General features: G+C 38.6%; 2 protein-coding genes across 2 annotated transcripts; both read right to left on the bottom strand.

The window, feature by feature from the left end:
• Window positions 1-2,141: 2,141 nt before the first annotated feature.
• On the bottom strand, window positions 2,142-11,745 carry uroc1 (urocanate hydratase 1). The gene is made up of 19 exons (XM_028002687.1): window positions 11,503-11,745; window positions 10,875-11,005; window positions 9,230-9,323; window positions 8,891-8,950; window positions 8,669-8,797; window positions 8,516-8,577; window positions 6,297-6,363; window positions 6,016-6,159; window positions 5,838-5,926; window positions 5,263-5,325; window positions 4,981-5,160; window positions 4,794-4,891; window positions 4,633-4,705; window positions 4,378-4,567; window positions 4,190-4,288; window positions 4,003-4,102; window positions 3,044-3,125; window positions 2,870-2,969; window positions 2,142-2,778 (listed from the first exon to the last, which is right to left on the bottom strand). The coding sequence occupies exons 1-19, from the start codon at window positions 11,626-11,628 to the stop codon at window positions 2,638-2,640; spliced, it is 2,028 nt and encodes a 675-aa protein (XP_027858488.1). The 5' UTR covers window positions 11,629-11,745; the 3' UTR covers window positions 2,142-2,637.
• A 945-nt stretch (window positions 11,746-12,690) lies between these two features.
• On the bottom strand, window positions 12,691-14,792 carry LOC114135413 (mitochondrial intermembrane space import and assembly protein 40-A-like). Its single transcript, XM_028002691.1, has 3 exons — window positions 14,561-14,792; window positions 13,938-14,036; window positions 12,691-13,857 (listed from the first exon to the last, which is right to left on the bottom strand). The coding sequence occupies exons 1-3, from the start codon at window positions 14,649-14,651 to the stop codon at window positions 13,523-13,525; spliced, it is 525 nt and encodes a 174-aa protein (XP_027858492.1). The 5' UTR covers window positions 14,652-14,792; the 3' UTR covers window positions 12,691-13,522.
• Between the last annotated feature and the right edge of the window lie 192 nt (window positions 14,793-14,984).

Below are 14,984 nucleotides of genomic sequence, written 5' to 3'. Positions count from 1 at the left end.
CGTCTCTTATAAATGTTATCTTCTCTATCTGGCTTAAGTTCCTGTTTAGATCTAATGGTTCCATCAAAGTTTTACTGTCCTCAGTTTAGGTTCCTCCCTTTCCACATCAATAACAAGATAATTAAAAAAAAAAAATCCAACTATTTCTTTTTTCAGAAGAAAATATGAACAAGAATATTTTACCAAGACAACAAAAAAAGTACTTTGCCAAAGAAAAAATAGGCGTTCGTTGGAAGGACATGAAAAAGTAATTTGCATGTTTTAAGACTGTTTTTGTTATTAAATGTTCTTCATGTTTTATTCATCTTCCATGACAGAAGAACTTCTCACCGTTTCTATAAACAATGACAGAAAGGTTTCAGACCATCTTCATAAGTCAATCTGGATGAAATCTGTCCAACCTGATCATGTGGAGGAAGGATCTCAACTTGAAGGAAAAGGACAAAACATTTTTCTCCTCCACCAGGCTCGGCCGCAAACCTCTGACTGATAAAAAAAACAACAACCTCATAACAACTTCATGACGACAAATCTGAGACACTGTGATAGTAATCACCTGGTGGCTGTCTGTGTAGTGCTTTTGTGAAATAATAAACCTGTTTAATTTAACATTAAGAGTGACAAGTTGATGGAAGGGAGTTGTATAGAAATAAAATGTTTTATTATGGAACTCCAATTATGTCTGAGGGTCTTATTGGATCCTTTTAATGTAGTTAAGGTGATCTGGACATATATCAAAAAACAAAAAACATCCAGTGTTTCAGACCAGAGAGCCCGGGTCCCTTTGCTGCTTTTACAACATTTTAGTTATTGCTCTGAATAATATGCAACCTTAGTCAAATAAACTCTGTTTTTGCTGGCTCATGAAAATCAACACACATCTAACTCCCTTTCATGACATGTTTTACTGTTGTTCCCTTTGTGAACACTGAGTTGCAGCGAAGGAACTCTGTGTAACTGCACTGAAACAGGAAGTTACACATTGCTAATTAAGTGATCCCAGGCTCTTAAAAAACAACAACCCTAAATGACACTTTACATAAATGCTTCAGCTTAATTTGTCTTACAGGGTGCCAGTAACTGTAAAGTTGTTTCGTTAATCCCTCCACCCAATAAACTCAAGTGAAAGGCAGGATTTTAGGTTTCTGGTCTTACTACAATCAAAAGATTGCGCTAATAAGCAAAGAGGACTGTGTAAAATGCAGATTTGCACAATTCAGTTCTTTCTAGTCAAAGCTGATATTTTAGATCAACCTTTCAGGTGTTTGAACTTTTGCTGACAGAGAATGTTATTTATATATTTAATTATTAGGTATTGTGCCCTAGGTATTCAAAACTAGACCCCAAATGAAAAACAAACAAAAAACAACAAATTCCCAGAAGACAAAACTCATATTTTATTTATTTGTATAAATGTTAATAACACTATTTGCTATTGCTCCTGTTTTAAGTTAATATGACATTTAATGTACAGAGGCTTAAGGAATATTTAAATAATATCTTTGTCCTGGATTTTTATTTTGATTGCAAATATACTATTGCCTGAAACTACCTTCAAACAAGTCATAGAGTAAATGTTGCCCATCCTGGATGATAACTTATAAATATCTGAAACTGTTTTTCATGTCAAATGTCTAGTTGAAAATGTCTTACTGGGATTTTAGATATCTGGAATGAAGGTTTTCCCATTAAGAACGCTGTAGTAGATACCAGCAAATACTAATCTAGATAGGATAATGTACTTCAGATATATTTTCATCTCAATAGGGTGGGAAAAAGTGGTCAAATTTATCCTTGAAAAATTGTTTGAGAATCTAGTTCAGTTATTTTATGATAATTTAGCTTTCCATATAAATTAGTGTTGGAGATGTCTGAGTTAAAGAGAAACATTAACATTTTCATCCTGTTGAGACATGAATATCAGGTGTTGCTCTGTGTAACTGCGTCTTCTGTGTCTCTGTTTGGTTTCCTGCCAAAACACTTTTTCAACAGAAAAAGCCAATACTTTCTTACTAACTCATAAACTATTTATTGGTACAAGGCTGCTTTTACTTAGGCAGGAGAAAAACATCTTGTTTTATTCACGGTTCACCACAAGTAAATGACAATTAGAGTACAACATTATGAGACACAAACAGCCATTTAAATCTTCAATATTAAAACAAACATTTTATTTATTAATTTGCAGCACAAAAATAGATAAAAGTGATCAAACATGATAAAAGTATTCAATTGCATTGAACCTTTCCTCTATATAATGGCTTTTCCTAAAAGCTGTCCAATTTATTTTGTGGGTGACTTTATCTATCCATCCACTTTAGATGGACCATCTTAATCATGTATATTAGTATCAATAGGTATTATTAGTAATATGCATTAATGGTCCATCCATTGAAAGTTGGAAACCATACGATCAGTGCAGGTTTGTTGCTTCTTGTAGTTTTATCTCATTCTTTAAAACAGACATTATTATTACACACACATTTTCAAATCATGACATTAACACTGTGGGTGATTCTTCTTAATCTGTATAATTCATACCGCTGAGTAAGGTCTCATTTCGATAAATACACTTAAGTAAATACATCTACTGCCTTCCTCTGCTCTCTGTGTCTAATTAGTTTAAATCATCACCAGTCATCCCTGCAGGGCTCGGTCCAGCACATGTTCATCCTGCACTGGGAATGGCATGGTGACGCGGAGCTGCCTGTTCTCCTCCATGGTGCGCTGGATCGTCTCATAGGCGTTTGTGTTTCCAGACCAGCAGCGACGAGCCACCTGCAACAAGCAGAACCACACAGGAATGCAGCCGACCAGAGCAATGACTCCACGCCGATGCATCAAGCTGCTGCTCCGCCTGCAGCCTCACCCCGTTGGAAACGTCCCAGTTGAGCATCAACCTGGCGCGCTTTGCCGCCTCGTCGGAGCCGTCCAGCAGCAAACCGAATCCTCCGTTTATTACTTCTCCCCTGATGGTGAGAGACAGACATGAATACACAGTGATTCACATCGACACAGCCAGATTACTGTTTACTGCCCTCACCAGCCAACACCGCCGCCATTATGCAGAGCGACCCAAGTGGCACCTCTGAAGGCATCGCCAACAAAGTTCTGGACGGCCATATCTGAAGAAAGGAAGCACCGTAAAAACTAAAATGTCTCTTTTATTCTTTTATATCATGTCTACAGTTGAAAATTATAGACAATCATACAAAACTGTTATAATTTTAAAAGGGTTTTCCAAAAACAGAAAGAAAGACCAACAGCTTTTCGTAGCAGCTGAGGTTTATTTTGAGTGCATAATTACCGTATTTCACTTTGCACCCATAAATGAAATGATTAAACAAAAGCCAAAAAAAATGATTGGGTCAAAATTGTTATTCACCCCTGATCTTATTAGTATACTCTAGTTTTCTGGAGGCAGAGCTTCTGTGTTTTGGTCGTGGCCATGTTGGAAGAAAAACTAAGCCCAAACCAGATTTTGCTGCAAACTACCTCAGGGCTTCTTTCAAAATCTTCACAGTTTCTTCTACAGAAGAAATAAATAAATAAAGGCATTGTTATAAATAAACTTAGCATATTTACTCATTAACATAACAGAAGTTACGTTAATGTTTGGCAGCTGAAAACCTGAAATCGTTTCAAAAAGTAAATTCATGAATGATCAGCTTTGTAAACTTGAAGTTGTAACTACCTGCACATAATCGACAAACTATTTAACTATTTTCTTTTACAGAGCCAATAATTACAATACATTAATTGCACTTATTCACATTTTGTCATGTCATAACCTCTAAAGTCATTGAATTATACTGGGATTTTATGTCACAGACCAACATTAAGTAGCACATGACTTTGTGGTGAAGGTGAAACATTGCATGATTTTCAAGGGGTGTGAATACTTCTGCAAGGTGCTGAAGCATCAGAAGGTACAAGCAGCAAAAATCTCAAATTTCCATCTCAAGGCAGATTCATCATCTTAGCTGTGTATAAAACACACACCTGCACAGAACGCAGAGCCGTCGTACACGTTAGAGGTCTCTCTGAAGGGGCTGTCTGTGCCGCTGACATCATGGTGGTCTCTGCTGATGACCACCGGAGCCTGAAGAAACAGAACAGAAAACAACAACACTAAGATTCACGTGTCAATTCATAATTATTAAGACTTCAGCTGAGTTCATCTTCTTACTGAGACTCTTCCGTCAGCAACAGCCCGGTTTATGGCTAAAGCAATGCACACTCTTCCCTTCTGGTCCGAGTACAAAATCCTAGCTTGAGATCCAACAACCTAAACAAGAAACAACACAGGTTAAAAAAATAACCTTTTATTTTTTTGTCTCCACATAATTCCCTAGTTAGAGATCTTCTTTAGCTGACCATTTTGTGCTTTCCAGCCTCTCTGATCCAGCGGATGTTGTCTCTGTACTGCTGCCTTACAAGTTCCGACACGTTGGCAGCATTTTCCTCCAGCACCTTAGCGGCGATGTCGTCGGTTACGGCCAGGTCTTGTGGATCACCAGACGTGCAAACCCAGCGAAACGGCCCAAACCCCAAAGAAAAAATGTCCCTGCAGCAAGAATCTATTACTAAGCTGTACTAACTGGACCAACAAATCACTGGATATATACTCACCCCATAATATGTTGGACATAAGATGGATACCGGAATTCGGTTGCTCCTCCACCAACTTTGCTGACCTCTGCACCTATTAAAGCCAAAAACATGTTCCTGTTTACTGCTCAAATCTTCCTGGAGTCTGATACTCTTTGTGTCATGTTTTATAAATAATTCACCTGCTCTTTGGGCCTCCAGCAGGAATGCATTGCCATAATCCCAGAAGAACATACCTGCATCTGATAACTTGTTGATGGCCTTTATGTGTCTTCTGAGACTGTAATTGCATTGGTTACATGGTAGTAAAAACAATATGAGCATTGAAATGCTGCACACGGTTCAGCTCTGAGATTAATTGAACTAAACCTCTCTTGGACGATGCTCTGGAAGCGTCCAGGATCTGTGGACATGAGCTGGTTGGCCTGGCGGAAGCTGAGTGGGGCGGGGTAGTAGCCCCCGTTGTAGGGGTTGTGCAGCGACGTCTGGTCTGAACCCAGATCCACCAGGAGTTCCCCTGTCCTCTCAAACTCCAACAGCAGCCGTTCCCTGATTACAAACAGAAAAAGTGGACCAATTTCAGCAACAATTGAGCTAAAGTGTTTAACAGACCCTGACTGTGTCTAGTGAAAGTTTTCACAGCTCACTCACCACAAGTCTACGACATTCCCATGGTATCCCAAACTGAGGGGCGTCTTGGAGTTCCTGGCTTCTCTGAGAGACAACAACAGAGAAATATTAAAGATCCTTTCACCGGAAAATTTATCAGTTTTCAAAATACATATCCTTCAAACTTGATTGCAGTTGGATTTGTAAGATAGATTTACTTTTTTGTTTTGTTTTCAGTGCATATCTGAAGATGTATATGAATATCTGTGTACTATTGTATTTTCTTGGCTTGTCTTTTTAACTGTATGACCTGAATCAGCATTTATGTATTTAATGTGTTTCTGGCCTAATGATCCTGACAGAACTGGTACAACTAACTCACGTTTGTGGGTTGTGTTGCTCACAGATGTCTCTTCGACATTGATTTTGCTGTCCTTAAGAAATGTAATACAAGCAAAATCCTTACAGAAAGACCCGAGCTAGGATTTAAACTCAAGACCTTCTTGCTGCGAGGCAACAGTGCTAACAGGTACCGTTACTATAGATAACATTTTAACCATCCAACAAAGATATTATTTGTAGGAAATGAATTATGACGATGTGTTTTTCTGTGTTACCGGATGCGTTTGATGCATTGCTCCAAGCTACTGGTCACCTCCATGACCCAACCCTGCTCATGTCTCTTCCTCAGTGGAGCTTCATCCACCTACACAGGAAATGACAAACATTTTAATTTATTCTATCTGTCAAAAGTTACTTTCAATGAGACACAGGAACGACTGGAAACCAACCGACCTCGGCAATCACTCCGACACAGCCTGCGATGACGGCCGCTTTGGCCTGGGCGCCGCTCATTCCGCCGAGGCCTGACGTCACGAAGACGCGGCCCCTCAAGTCATCGGTGCCCAGGTACCTCCGACCTGCGTTTAGTACAGTCAGCTGCACAGAGAAAAGATATTAAAAAATAACCTTCAGTTCATTATGTATATGCTACGACAAAATGGTGCAGCATGTCATGATATGGATTGGATGTGAGGATCTTTTTCTCTTTTTTTTTAATTTAATTTTTTACAAACCATTGTGCCATGAACGATTCCTTGAGGTCCAATGTAGCAGTAACTGCCTGCTGTCATTTGACCATACCTGTATCCAAACAACAACAGGACACAAATTACACCATGTAGCCGTAACACAATATAAATACCGTGCTGGTCAGAAGTTTATAAACAATAATTTGCAAGAATGCCAAATTAAGTTTAGGCTGTTAAAGGTGAGGTATGTAACTTTTATAAAAGTACGTTTTTGGCATATTTGTTAAAACTGTCACCATGTCAAAACAGTATGGTATGAGATAGGTAATCTTTGAAAAAATGAGCTATTATTCCCAGTGCTAAATACAAAATTACAGCTCAGTCTGGAACAATCAATAGAAACCATGGAGAGGGTCTCAGCACTGTCAATCATGCTTGTGTACATGTAACTCACTACCTAACTAGAATAATAACCATATCAATTTGTTAGAAAGGGATCTTAAATCAATAAAAATAAATAAATACTTGAGCCCAGCATGAACTGTAAGTTCACAACGTTTCTTAGCTATTGTGACGGCATGAATGATACTCTGGTTATTTAGTGGTGACCCGTCTACATGATTCAGTTTCATTTGATCGCAGTTGGCTTGTTTAATTTACAGAACTGAGACATTCAACTTAAGAATCACAATCTTCACACATACCAGTCTATATTTTTGTGCAGAGACAAATAATGAAGAGGAAGGCAAATATTTTTAAGCTTATTTAAACAAGCGCCAAACTATTGCATTTAAGTATTTCGAGAAACGTGTCAGTAAGTTTTTAATGTGTCTTCTAGACAACTCAAGATCCAGAGAACAGGCTCCTGTTCAGTGGTAACTAAAAATGTTCCCAAACACTGAGCGTGGTACAAGACAAGAGAAAACTGCACAACTCTTTGCAAAGAAACAGTCCATGGCTGAAACACTCTGTGTTGCAAGGTGATATTTTGACTGCACACATTTTTTTCTTTCCTGGAATCAACCTTAACGTCTGAGTCAGAGTTTTCCAGCAGGAAAAGAGCCTTATTTAAGAATGCCAGGATTTAACTTCACTCATAATAAGGGCAACACATGAGAGAGATGCATCTGGGTTTTGGAAATAGTCAAGAAGGCAGAATTAGTTTCCATTGCTAGAAAATGCTTCCCCTGATAAAACTTCAACCAGCCCTTGAATAAAACTTTACTTCTGCCAATGGTGATACTGTTGCTTGAGCATTATCCAGTTTATAAAGATTATCTTTTAAGTTAACCAATTTTTATTAACCTGAGGATCATAGCGTAGGTAAAACGTCTAAGAATGTCTAAGAAAAGCACAACACATCACAAAGGACACTTCTCACCTCGGACATTCTCTGTTCACACTGCTGCCTTCAGGCAGAAGATACAGAGCAACCAGAACAAGAACCAACCGTCTCAGAGACAGTTTCTACCCGATAGCAATAACAAAACTAAATGCAATCAAAAACAACCATTAATCATCATAAATGATGTATGTGAGAATGTGGCTGTTCTTATTTTTCTTTTTTTTGCCAGTTGTTTGTTGATTCTTGCGTTGTGTGTGAATTGTGAGACAGTTACTTTTTGTTTTTGGGCATGTGCACCGACTGATGGCACCCTTTGAATTTCGTTGTCCTTGTGACAATGACAATAAAGATTTATCTTATCTTATCTTAAAACCTGAAACCTGCATACATTTAACAGGAGCAAGATCCCAAAACACACATCAAAGCTGGTTTTTGGATGGATGAAGCCAACAAACATTAATCTTTAATGTGATCCTGTCTTCATGCCTCCACTGCAGTTTGTAGATTTTCTTTCAACCAAATCGACTGAATGAAAATTTCTATAAGCATAGAAGATGAATATCCAGCTGGAATTATAAAAGAGCCCTATTGAAGAATACAAAAATGCATGAGTGAAGCTATATCTGAAAAGGTAGATTTATTTAAAGAGTAGTGGAGGTTTATGTCTGTATTTGATTCAGTAGGAATGATTTGAAATCTATATGGATTAGAGAAAATCCACACTAAATCTAAACTTGTGGATGGAAATGTATTTTTTTTGGTTTCAATCATTGCACTTATGAATTGTAGTATCATTCCACCCCAGAAAACAGAGCAGATAAAGTGCATTATTGAAGGCCCAGCATGTATGCAACCTTCTGACTGTCTTCTCTTTCTTGTTTTCCATCACAATCAGTCCAGCAGCTTAGAAAAGACTTACATTGACACACCAAGAGCGAACATCCTCTCATATTGTTCTCTGGAGGAATAATTTGGAATAACCTGAGGAAACGAACAGAACAAACACACAGAACCAAATGTGAGTTTGTTGTTTGTGTCTGTTGTTAACACGTGGTGTGTGTTCTGCCGGTACCATGCCGTTAGTGATGATGGCCCGAGGAGAGGAAGGCAGGCTGGGGAACAAGCCCATGGGGTGACCGCTGTACATGACCAGAGTTTGCTCCTCAGTCATCTCACTCAGGTAGCGCATCGCAAGGCGAAACTGGACTCAGATGCAAACAGCTACTATTCAGCTGTTTTAAGTCAGCATATCATACGAGAGATAAATTATATTTTGGGTTTGCTCAGGACTCACCTGGGCCCAGTTACTAAACACCTGTCCGTTCCCTCCGTACGTGACGAGCTCCTGGGGAAACTGCAGGAGGAGGAAAGTTGGTTTCCTTCATGCCAGGGCTGCCCAAGTCCGTCTACTATCCTGCAACTTTTAGAGGCATCCCTGCTCCAACACCTGTCACATGACTGAACTTCCTCCTCTGTAGACGGCTGGTTACCAACCGTTCATTTACTCAGTGATATTGGAGAACGTTTGCACCCAAACATTGTAGGATAGTTGCTTTTGAGGCCTGAACTTGGACGCCCCTGTTCATGATATTAAATTAGACATGTTTAGTCAAGCAGAGCACAAAATGTTCACCTGAGCAACAGCTGGGTCCAGGTTGTTCATGATCATTAGCATCATAGCTGCTGCTTGTCGTGTGCGGCACGGATACTGATCAATAGGATAGGCTCTGCAGAAGAGACAGGGATTCACATCGTAGCAGCAGTGCAGGAAATTACTTTCAGCCTCAACAGTATTTGGATACAATGCTGGTTAGCAACTTAGATTTTTTATTAGCATGAAGCAAAATTGGCAAAAAAAAAAAAAGTATTTTATTTTTGAAGATATGAATGAAAGCTGATGTAAAAAATCAAAACAAAACCTTTTTCACATTTTGTCACGTTACGGCTTCCTTCCTTTCATTACAATTTTTTGTGACTGACCCACAAAAAGCCATGAAAAATTGTGGAAGACAAAGAAAATTGACACATTCCTTCAAAAATTGTATCTATAAAAATCTTAAAAGTATGTAAGCCATCAATTCTCAAATAGATTTTGATCAAAAAGGTGAATACGTTTTGATCCAAACCATTCTGAAGCTCTGGTTGTTCGCTTATTGTCACTGGAAGATGAACCTCCAACCCAGTCTGATGTCTTTTACTGCCTCTAACAAGTTTTCTTCTGAAATCTTGAAATTATCGCCATGTATTTCTGAAAAACTTCCCTGCCCCTGCACAAGAAAATGTGCAAAAAGTATAATGCTGCCACTACTATGTTTCATCTCAGGTTGACGTGTATTGTTCATTTTCCTGCATACATGTAATCTTGCATGCAGACCAAAAAAGCCCATTTTGGTTCTTTCAAATTTTTGCTTTATTCCATACTTAAATATTTTCCAAAATTATTTTTTTATGATGTTTCTTTTTTTTAACAGTCATTTCCCCCCCCCCTTGCTTAAAGGCCAGATTTTTAGAGAGCATGAGTAATAGTTGTCAGTTAAACAGTGTTTTCCACCCATGTACCTCTGTAGCTTCGCCAGAGTTACCACAGAGTCTCTGTTGCTCACTGAATAATCCTCTCTTTAGATGTCCTTCTATGTCAAATTTTCCATGTTATGATTATGAATTGAATAGTTCTCTTTAGAAAGCTCATATCTAGGGGTATCATTTTCTAACCTCTTGTTAATGTTCTCTAACAAACCTCACAGCCTTTAACAGAGTAGCTGCTGTACTTGTGTTGCTCTGTTAAAGCCTCTGAGATTAAAATAAATACACAATGACTCCATTTACAGGCTAGGCAACTTATAAATAAAAACTGCTGCATGTGATTCTATTTAAGGGTATCAGTGTAACTAGGGTGACCACATCTTTCAGAAAATGCGTATTTTGTCTTCTATTTTACAATTATGCACTACTCTGTGTTGGTCTATTACATAAAATTCTGATGAAATACATGGAAGTTTGTGGTTATAACATAACAAAAGACAATTTGGAAATGTTTGAAGAGTATAAATACTTTTAGAAGGCTCTGTTATATAATGACTTAATTCAAACGTAGCATTTATGTGACATTTGTAATAAAACCTAAATATATGGCTTTAATATTTTTCAACGTACTTTATTTAAATTTAGATGATTATGTGAAGTAAAGGGAATTTCAAGCCATTTAATCCTGTGAAACACTAATGTCTAACTTTGACCCAATGAAAATCTTAACCAGGTCTTCATTAGGGGCCCCGTACCTCATCCGAGCCGCGGGGCAGAAACGGTACATGTATATATGTCCGTACTGCCGGAGCTCCTGAGCAAATTCAGATGCGAGAGTTGAATGGTGGGATGGTGGGAAGTAGCGCAGAGCATTTCTCAGTGCCAGCTGTAGGATAAAGATGATTTACTGTGAGTTAGTGAAAGCAGAGCCTTGACAAACCTGTCATTCCTTTTTTATCAAGTTTTCATGTCAGACATAAGCTTTCCCTGCTTCCCTCTTTTAATTATTGACTGAGGTGTTTTTTCTGAGTTTGTGCAATCATTTTAGGACCTCTGAAAATAATCAATTTAGAGGTTGAACCAACAGAGAGTGATGCAAGAAAAAATATAGTGCAGAAGAGGCTCTGACTACTGCTCTCAGCTCTATCACTTCCATGGTAAATTTTGATCTTTTAACAGTGTTATCATTCATACATTATTAACAGGCAGAGATGTAGTGACTTTTTACATTTTAAGGGGTGTTATGCAGGTTTCAGTTTACAGTGCGTATTTAAATGGTAATGGTAATAGAATCAATGCTGAAATGCATGCAATAATAACTACAGCCAAAACATCTTCCAACAAAATACTTCCATGGAAGAACAGATGTCAGGAGTTACTCACTCGTTCCTCCTCAGCTGTGAGGTTAGGAGTCCGGACCGGAGCGTGTGGCACATTTGGATCTCTTCCTCGGTTTGGTGGCAAAGGATCCAGGGGTAGACCGCTGCAAAGCTCCTTTAAATCCGACATCCTGGAGACTTTTCTCTGTTATACATTTGCAGCAGAAACCAAGGAGGCAAAGTTCAGGCCACACACCGATGGTAACTATGACTGATGCAACAAACAAGCATCTGTGTAAAGAGAATCTGTGTATTTATTGAGGCCAGTCCCTCTTCCCTTTCCGTCCCATTGGTTTTTACGTTACCTTTGATCTGGAAGGGTTCACCAATGAAAATACACTAACTCCACAGGGATGTTTGATAATTATTGATCCCTGAAAGAGGCTGAAGTAGCACAGACTGAGCAGACAAACATGGAGACCAACCTCTGTTTTATAACAAAGTGTGATACAGTGTGTGACAAAATCTGATCCTAATCATTTGGATGTACTCTGATTGTTCACAGTTTCTGAGAAATAATGAATTATCCAAAACTGAAATGCTTGAAATGCTCATTTACTGTTTCAGTACCTTGATTAAATAGGCATTATTAAATATTGTCTTAAATTCTGTTTATAATGAAAGTGGAAAACATTAGCCATCATAATTACAACTTTTTATACAAAAGCTCAAGCATGAAATCATACAGAAGCAGTCTGGTCATATTCAGTATTTTAGATTTTAAATTAGACTTGATTAATTCAAAATGTAAAAGATGTGCAAGAAACCTTAAAGTTTGCACCAAGCTGGAAGTTTCAACTCAAATGTCCCTCCAGATTGACTGAACATGCAGAAAAGCAATAAAAAAATACATAGTTGGGGCCCTTATGATACCCCACATTTGATGCTGCCCTGGACAGTGAGCCACATTACCAAAATCAAAATTAATACAATTTAGCAGGCTTGAGTTCTGACCTGCTCATCTGTAGTGTTCTGTTTTTTTTTTTAAAACACTTTATGCATTGCAACATTACCGCATGCAGTAAAATAGGTCCACAGCATGATGCTGCCACCACCGTGCTTGATAGTTGGTAATACTTTGGAGTATTTCAGGTTCAAGTAAAAACATTAGTTTTTGATGGTCAGGATAGTTCCAAGTCAGTTTTACTTGGTTGGTTGCATTAATATTTTTAAAAAATAAAGTGCAACACAATGAAAAGTTACAATGCTTTTTATTACAAAATTGTAAGCAATTTTCACTGCAATCGTTCTTTTGCTGCACACAAAAGGTTGAGTTTGGTTCAGATGAGGGAAATACTTCAAGTCTGGTTATAAATTAAGAAGAATAAGTGCAGCCTGAGAGGCAACAGTGGAAACAACACTGAGGAGCTCACAATGAAAAGTGAACAAAGTATTCTTCAGTATGTTAACTCTTCATATCTCTAAGTATTCAGTCACAGGACGGTGAAAATAAATACTTTGAGCTTTCTATGAAATTTAGTAAAACCTATCTGTAAAAAGGAGGGCACAACCAAAAGTTTAAAACACAAGTTACTGCAGTTTTACAGTTTCTGAAGTTACGATCAATCAGAGTAGACAGAAAGGCAAACTGAAGTATACACAATGTGCACCCGGTGAGCATGATGGGCTTGGTCCTGAAAGATCACAAACTAAAGTCAAGTAATTATCTCCCGTTTAACCCATCTTTGACCTGAGGGAACCACAAACCTTAATGAGTTTTGATAATCTGTAGCAGAATTGGTACTGTAACATTTCTGCTCCATAAATCCCAAGAAATGAGTTCTGTTCTGCAGAGAAACCACTGGCCAATAGAAATGATTGTTGCCTTGACGGTAGCTGATGCTGGCCTACATGATCAGCTTGTATGATATGAGCTTGTTTTGTTTACAGCGAAACAAGCCCTTTTATCTTAGTACTTTTAATTCTGATGAATATTAATTGGAAAAATCTGTATGTTTTCTTTTTTTTCCAGATGTATAACAAGACGCCTGAATGTGAAATGAGCTCCACAGTAAGGCTCAGTATTAGCTCTCTGCTGAGCTCTCTGTGTTAGACAGTGTGGGATCGGAGGAGTCCTTCTCAGAGCCAGCTGCTGGGTCTGACGGTTCCGCAGACCCAGCAGAGTCCTCAGATGCCTGGCTGGATGGTGCATCATCCTCCTTTGGGTAAAGCTCTGGGTAGCGCTGCAAGCACTCCTGCATGGTCCTGAACTGCTCCAGGCAGTCAGAGCCTTTCACCTCCTCCTTACTGTAGTGGAAGCAGGAGAAGGCGTCCTTGAATTCAGTCCCACAGGGACCGCTGGCCATCCCGCCCAGGCAGGGACAGTTCCAGTTTATCTCCCCACTGGGGAGAATCAGACCTAAACGGAAAAGAGTGGAAGTCCAGGTTGAGACGTTGCATAACAGAAATCAAGAGACACTCATCCAGAGACCAGCTCACCTTGCTCCTCATACGGATCATTGGGGTCTTCCTCTACAAGCTCAGCACTGCTCGGTGTTTCATGATCCTCTTTGGTGACAAATATGATTTTGTCTTTACCTGCAGCAGAAAGCAAAAATATTTGACAAACTAGAAGACATCACAAAACCAAATCAAAGAGAGAGGTTAGAGCTTTAATCTGTTACAATCTTGTTTAACAAATTTCATCTTTCAAAGTTAAAAACCCTGAAATGCTCTTTATGAGCATCTGCTCATTAAGAGTAGATGCTAAATAGTATGTAACATGTTACGGACATACAGGGATGTTTCCATCCTAATGGATTAGTATCAAAATCCGGGTTCAGACGGAAGCTAAGCAGCCTTTATTAATTTAATCTTAGATATGTGCTAGTTGTGACATGCATCTTGTGTGTGCTCAAGGTTAAACCCTGAGATGATCACAGCAGGTTTTCCGTCCGCTGCTAATACACTTCACAGCTTCAAAATGTCCCGCCTCACATATGACAATAAGTTATTGTTTAGACACTGCATAAGAACCCGATGGTTCATTTTCTAATCACACTAATAAACTTTAGTGATAGCCTTCCAGAAAAGTTAGCCGCCGGCTAGCTCAGGATGCTCACCTTCCTGTCGGACCGAGCTCATTTCTTCCAGCTGGAACAAGCTACAGGCCTCGTTTAAATTTACTTCAGCAGCCAACAGCTCCCGGAACATATGTTCACACTTCAAAAATTAAAACACACACTAAACAGCTACACGTTTCACTACATAACAAAGTAGCTGTTTCACAACTATCCTTGTTAAAGCATGATGCGATCATCTTCTTCTTTTTTTTAATCGTTTCCGGTAGCGTCAATGCTCTGCTGCCCCCTATAGGTCAAAAACGCCAGAAAATATCAAAAGTACGCTATTTAATGATTGGTGCAAGTTGCATTTCCATTACTTTAAGAATATTCATCTATATATTGAGCAAAAAATAAATATTTATTGTAAAAATTAACCTTCTAGGCCAAAAAAACAACTAATGACAAAATAGAATTTTTAACT

Source organism: Xiphophorus couchianus, chromosome 20 (genome assembly GCF_001444195.1).
Source record: "Xiphophorus couchianus chromosome 20, X_couchianus-1.0, whole genome shotgun sequence".
In the NCBI taxonomy this organism is placed as follows: Eukaryota; Metazoa; Chordata; class Actinopteri; order Cyprinodontiformes; family Poeciliidae; genus Xiphophorus; species Xiphophorus couchianus.
The sequence above is the reverse complement of the archived record's forward strand: the minus strand, read 5'-3'. Positions and strand labels throughout refer to the sequence as shown.